The following is a 5713-nucleotide window of genomic DNA, read 5'->3' on the forward strand; positions in this document are numbered from 1 at the left end:
CAAGCTATCTAGTAGCGTGGTCTTGGAAGAGGCTAGCTTGCTAGTGATCTGTTTTTGTCACATTAATTTATGTTCGTTCTCTATCCATGTATTTATGTCACAAAAGCTATGTAGTGCATGGTCTTGGATTCTGTTTTCTTTTATATAAAACCAAACAGAGACCAGTGACGACACATACTTTTGTGATATATCTTGAGTGATTTACTTTTTGCAAATTAAAAGGTTTTGAAACTACGTATCTTCGACAAAAGAGAAATTGCTGATACATTTCGACGAACAAGGAAGCATGGATGACAAAGGAGAGGAAGAACAAAATCCCAATTATTTCTTCCCAAATACTCTGTTTCTCTACTTCTTCCCTTTTTTTTTTTTTTTGTTTTTTCCTTTACTGCTTCAACAAACTCATTCGTGTTGCTTAAATTTGACTTGGCTCAAGCTTGGCCCAGTTAGAAAGTTCCTCGTCCCGAGAACCCGTTTTGACCCACAACCCGATGATGAATCCTCTCCTTGATTTAGGTCACGAGGATGAATTATTTCTTGTTACAAGATCTGTAGAAAACGACACTCGTTTTTGTGCGAGGGTATAAGTTTTAGGTCTAAAAAAAACTTCGATCCCAAGTTTGATGGACTCAAACGACGAGATAGGTCCATACGAGTTAGGAGGCCTAATCCTCGCTACAACGATTAGGCGGCGGTGGAGTTCGTTAGGTTTTGGTGTTTTGTTTTTCAGTTTTAAGTTGCTTTGGATATTCTTTTTTATTTCTTGGTGTCATCTCCTGATGTTATCCTTATCCCCCTAGACTCAATAGTCCTCTTCTATATAAACCAAAAGAAATATTAGAGAAGAGTAGTTCAAACTACCCATTAAATAAAGAAATCTTTTGTTGTGTTCTTACGACTCTGACTGGGACCTATCAAAGTTATTTCAGCTCTAAAAATGAAGAAGATGAGAAGCACAGTATATCTTCCTGAAGATTTGCTAGTGGAGATACTCTCTAGAGTTCCTACGGTAGCTCTAGCACGATTACGATCAACATGCAAAAGATGGAATGCTCTGTTCAAAGACGGGAGATTTGCTAAGAAGCACTTTGCTAATGCTCCAAGGCACTCCTCCTCTCTGGTTCTCGGGTTGATTGATTCTAGGGTTTATTTAGTGAGCATCAATCTCCATGGGATTAAGAATAACAACGTTGATCCATCTGCAAAGTTAAAAGGTCCATTCAGCCTAAAAGACCCTCTTTCTACTTCAAAAGAAGTATATATTCGTTACGCCTTTCACTGCGACGGCTTATTGCTATGCATTACCGAGGACTATAGACTATTTGTTTGGAACCCGTGTTTAGGCGAGATGAAGTGGATCCAACCCAGAAATTTATACAAAGAATTCGACTACTATGCTTTCGGTTACGGAGACAAATCTTCTTGTTACAAAATCTTGAGGATGCAACAATTTGCCAATGATAGATGGCACACCATGTCCGAAGTCTATGACCTTGCTTCTAATAAGTGGGGCAGTGTAAGTGTGACTACTGACTGGGTCATACAACTGAGTAAGAGTTGTGGCATGTATGTCAAGGGAACTACTTACTGGCTTGCTCTTGGTAAAGACAGGCCACCACATGATCGTTATTTTTTACTAAGTTTCGATTTTTCAAGCGAGAGATTCCAAAGTCTGTCCCTTCCCGCCGATGCTAATCATTCTTCTCTTTATGTGGCTTTATCGATGACTAAAGAAGAGCAACAATTTCGTATGTTTGCCAGTTTTGACTCTGATGAAAGAAACAAATCAGATGTATGGATAGCAACCAAGGTGGAGAGTACCGGAGCCATGTCGTGGACCAAGTTCCGTCGTTTTCACTCTCATATTCGTTTAACTGTCTCGGCCCATAAGAAGAATGTTTTCGTGTGTAAACCTAAGCATGAGGCCTACAACAACATCTTTTACATTGTGGGAGATGATTTGTACATCTTAAAAGTGTATAAATATACTGGAGATATGATATACCCAATTCTCCTTACTTATGTTCCAAGTTTGGTTCAGATCCAACAAGGTATCTAGTCTTCTTGGAAGAGGCTTGTCTTTTTATCCTGCGCAAGTTGAAGTTGGTTTGCTTATTTTGAATCCCAAAATAATGTCTTTGAACCGTGGATTGGATGGCTTTCTCTTGTTAAACGAGCAATATATTGTCACTTTTATTTCAACAGTACTATATATCTATGACTCGCTCGAAACCAAGAAGATGTAACCATTGGGAGGCATCATGGTCCATGATTCATGGAAAAGGCATCCTGAAACCAAGAAGATATGGTTCTGGTTGACTAGATCTTTAGATTCAACCTGAATACAAAGGTTATGTAAACCCGATGGCCTGCACGTTCAAATAAACCTTTTTCAGTTGGTTTTTGAGTTCATGGATGATTTTTTACTTTGAAAGTTCATATTTTGCAATTTATCTTTCTTCTATGTTGATGGGGATTTGAATATTGTTAACTAAACCAGACAAGTTATATCAAAATTTCAACTTTCCAACACAACTTTGGTGTCAAGATTGAATCCATATTATGTCTCGGCGGAGTGGGAGTGGATTCTTTGCATGTATGTGAAGGTAATTACTTATACTTAGTGTTCTAAAAAGCGGTCTATCTAGGGTTCATCTCCCATGAGAAGAAAGTTTTAGTCTGTCAAGTTAACATATACTTGGACCCTACGTACTGACTACAACGCCTTACACATTGTGGGAAACGTCTTACACATTGTGGGAGAGGATATATACATCAGACAAGAGAATGAATTAGATGGAGATATATTCAGATGCCCAATTCTCCTCACTTATTGCAAGTTTAGTTCAAATCCAACAAGCTATCAGGTAGTTGTCTTGGTATAGCTATTCTGTTTTCTTTTATATATATAAAACCAAAAAGACCAGTGACGAGTGACGACACATACTTTTATGAATTCTCTTCTTCGCCTAGATCTTCATGCCTCAGCCAAAGAATCATTCCAAACCAATTAATTCCAAGATCAATAACCCCTCTTCGACCAGTTATATCAATTAGGAAAAAAAATTAAAATAATGCCAATTCAATTTTCGAAATTTAAATATACAAACATTTCGAAACGTCACGTCGGTTACTTTTTTCTTCTTATATTAAAGAGTAATCTTAAGACATTGGAAGCCGTACGACGCTTCTCCTAATACCAAATGTTGGCTGAATCTAAGAAGCGTGTGAAGCGGCAGCAGCAGCGAAGAACAAAGGACTTTCATGGTAAGCAACCGATTTGAATGTTTAAACCTCTCTTTTCCCTCTCGTTTTCTAAGTATATATATGTAACCCTAATTATTTCATTGAAATCTCAAGTGAAAATGTATCTTCCGGAGGATTTGGAAGTGGAGGTACTCTCTAGGGCTCCGTTGGCTTCTCTGGCACGACTACGATGGACATCCAAAAGATGGAACGCTCTGATCAAAGATAACATACTTGCGAAGAAGCAGTCTCAGGTTATTATGTTGATTGGCTTCAGGGTTTGTTTAGTGAGTGTCGATCTCCAACATGGAATTCACAGCAGCAGCAAGGTGAAGGTAACAAGTCAATTTAGCCTAAGAGATCCTCTTTCTACTAACTCTTCAGAAGAAGTCGAGATACGTAACGTATTTCACTGCGAAGGCTTGTTACTAAAACATGAAAAATCCAACCCAGAGATACCTACAAGAAAAACGATTACTTTGCTCTCGGTAAATCCTCCTGCAACAAGTACAAAATCTTGAGAGTGGATCAGCATAATTCCTTGGAGCCAACCTTACTTGAGTTCGAAATCTATGACTTTACCTCTAATTCGTGGAAGGTTGTTGGTGAGACTAAAGAGTGGTTAATACAACGGTGGAATGGTCGTGGCGTGTCTGTGAAGGGAGATACTTACTGGCTAGCTTCTTCGCAAAACAACCCACGTGAGGATTTCTTATTGAGTGTTGACTTCTCAACAGAGACATTTAGAAGTGTGTCTCTTCCGGGTAATTATCTTTCTCATCAAGTTATCAGTTTATCAGTGACTAGAGAAGATCAGAAACTTTGTTTGCTAGCTACTCAAAGTGGCAAAGTACACGATATAGATGTATGGATCGCGACTAAGATTGGTAAGACGCTAGTAAATCAGGAGAACAAAACAACGATTGAGAGACTCGTAGCTGCGTCATGGAGCAAGTTCCTATCATTGGATTTAGCCAATCTCCATCAGCGCTTTCGCTTCTTTAATGGGATGAATTTCTTTGTCGACCAGGAGAAGAAAGTTTTATTGTGTAGCAGTATGCGTGGGGTCCCCAACACCTTCTTACATGTTGTGGGAGGGGGCAAATATATACAAGTGGCTCATAATGATGCACAAACTACATGGTCACTTGTCGTCAGTTATGTTCCAAGTTTTGTTCAAATCCAACCAACAATCATTACAAGAAAACACGGATTTTCCGACTACGATCGGCGATTATATTTGTAGTCATTAAATTTAGCGACTAAATACCCACTAATTCGCGACAGCTTTATGACTATTCTCAAATAGTCACTATTTATTTAGTCGCTAATTTGCGACTAACTAATTTAGTCGCTACATTAGTCGCTAAATGGCGACAAAAAAACGATGAAATGAGAATAATCATTAATTTGGCGACTATTTTGTGACTATTTCGGCGTGTCGCAAATTTCTGTCGCAAAATAGTCGCTAAATTAGCGACTAAATGATAGTTGCTTGAGTAGTAGGAAATTTGGTGACTATTTGCGACATTTCCGGCGGGTCGCAAAATTTAGTCGCTAAATAGTCGCTTAACATGTGTATATAGACACACTTTTAGCATTCGAAGTAGGTGTACTTGTATTTGGTGACTACGTAGTATAGTCACTTTTTAGTCACTAAATATGTCTATATAAACTAAGTTCACTAATCGTTTTTCTCACTCACAGAAACACAAAGCAACAAAAAAAAAAAGAGATCATATATAGAGATTTATAATAATGTCAGGAAGTTACAATTATAGTAATTTCCGAGAGTGGATGTACAAGAGGATCGATGAGGTGAAGGGAAATTTTACAGAAGAGTTCAGAGGCGGGATGGAGCAGTTCATGCATTTTGCAAATAGCCAGCCTTTTGCACAAGAAAACGGGGGTAAGTTTTTTTGCCCTTGTAGTAGGTGCAAAAACGGGAAGCGTTTTCTAGCGACTAGAATTTGGAATCATCTTTTTAGTTATGGGTTTATGCCAGATTATTATGTTTGATATAAGCATGGGGAAGATATTAATATGGATATAGGAACGAGTACTGTTGATCCGACATTTGTTAGTGGGAGTGAGGAAGTGGGTAATGTAGTAGAAGATAGATATGTGGATATGGTGAATGATGCATTTCCTTCTAATGTGGGTTATGATGATAACTATCAATGGGATGGGGGTTATCAGAGTGTAGAAGAACCAGTACTTAACCATTCAAAAAAATTCTATGACTTGTTAGAAAGTGCAAAAAATCCAATATATGATGGTTGTCGTGAAGGTCAGTCACAATTATCTTTAGCTGCTAGAGTTATGCAAAATAAGGCAGATTATAATATGAGTGAAAAGTTAGTGGATTCAGTATGTGAAATGATGAGTGATTATTTACCAGAGGGAAACCAGGCTACGGGTTCTCATTACGAGACAGAGAAATTGATGCGCAATTTAGGACTCCCAT

At 38.2% G+C, this 5713-nt stretch overlaps 1 protein-coding gene across 1 annotated transcript; it reads left to right on the forward strand.

Annotated features, from left to right (window-relative positions):
- Positions 938-2059, forward strand: LOC104765999 (putative F-box protein At3g21120). The gene has a single exon (XM_010489795.1). It carries the CDS (start codon positions 938-940, stop codon positions 2057-2059), a length of 1122 nt encoding a protein of 373 aa, XP_010488097.1.

This window comes from Camelina sativa, chromosome 19 (assembly GCF_000633955.1).
Source record: "Camelina sativa cultivar DH55 chromosome 19, Cs, whole genome shotgun sequence".
Lineage (NCBI taxonomy): Eukaryota > Viridiplantae > Streptophyta > Magnoliopsida > Brassicales > Brassicaceae > Camelina > Camelina sativa.

Coding starts and splice junctions, on each gene's coding strand:
- LOC104765999 (XM_010489795.1), top strand. CDS start 938: ATGAAGAAGATGAGAAGCACAGTATATCTTCCTGAAGATTTGCTAGTG.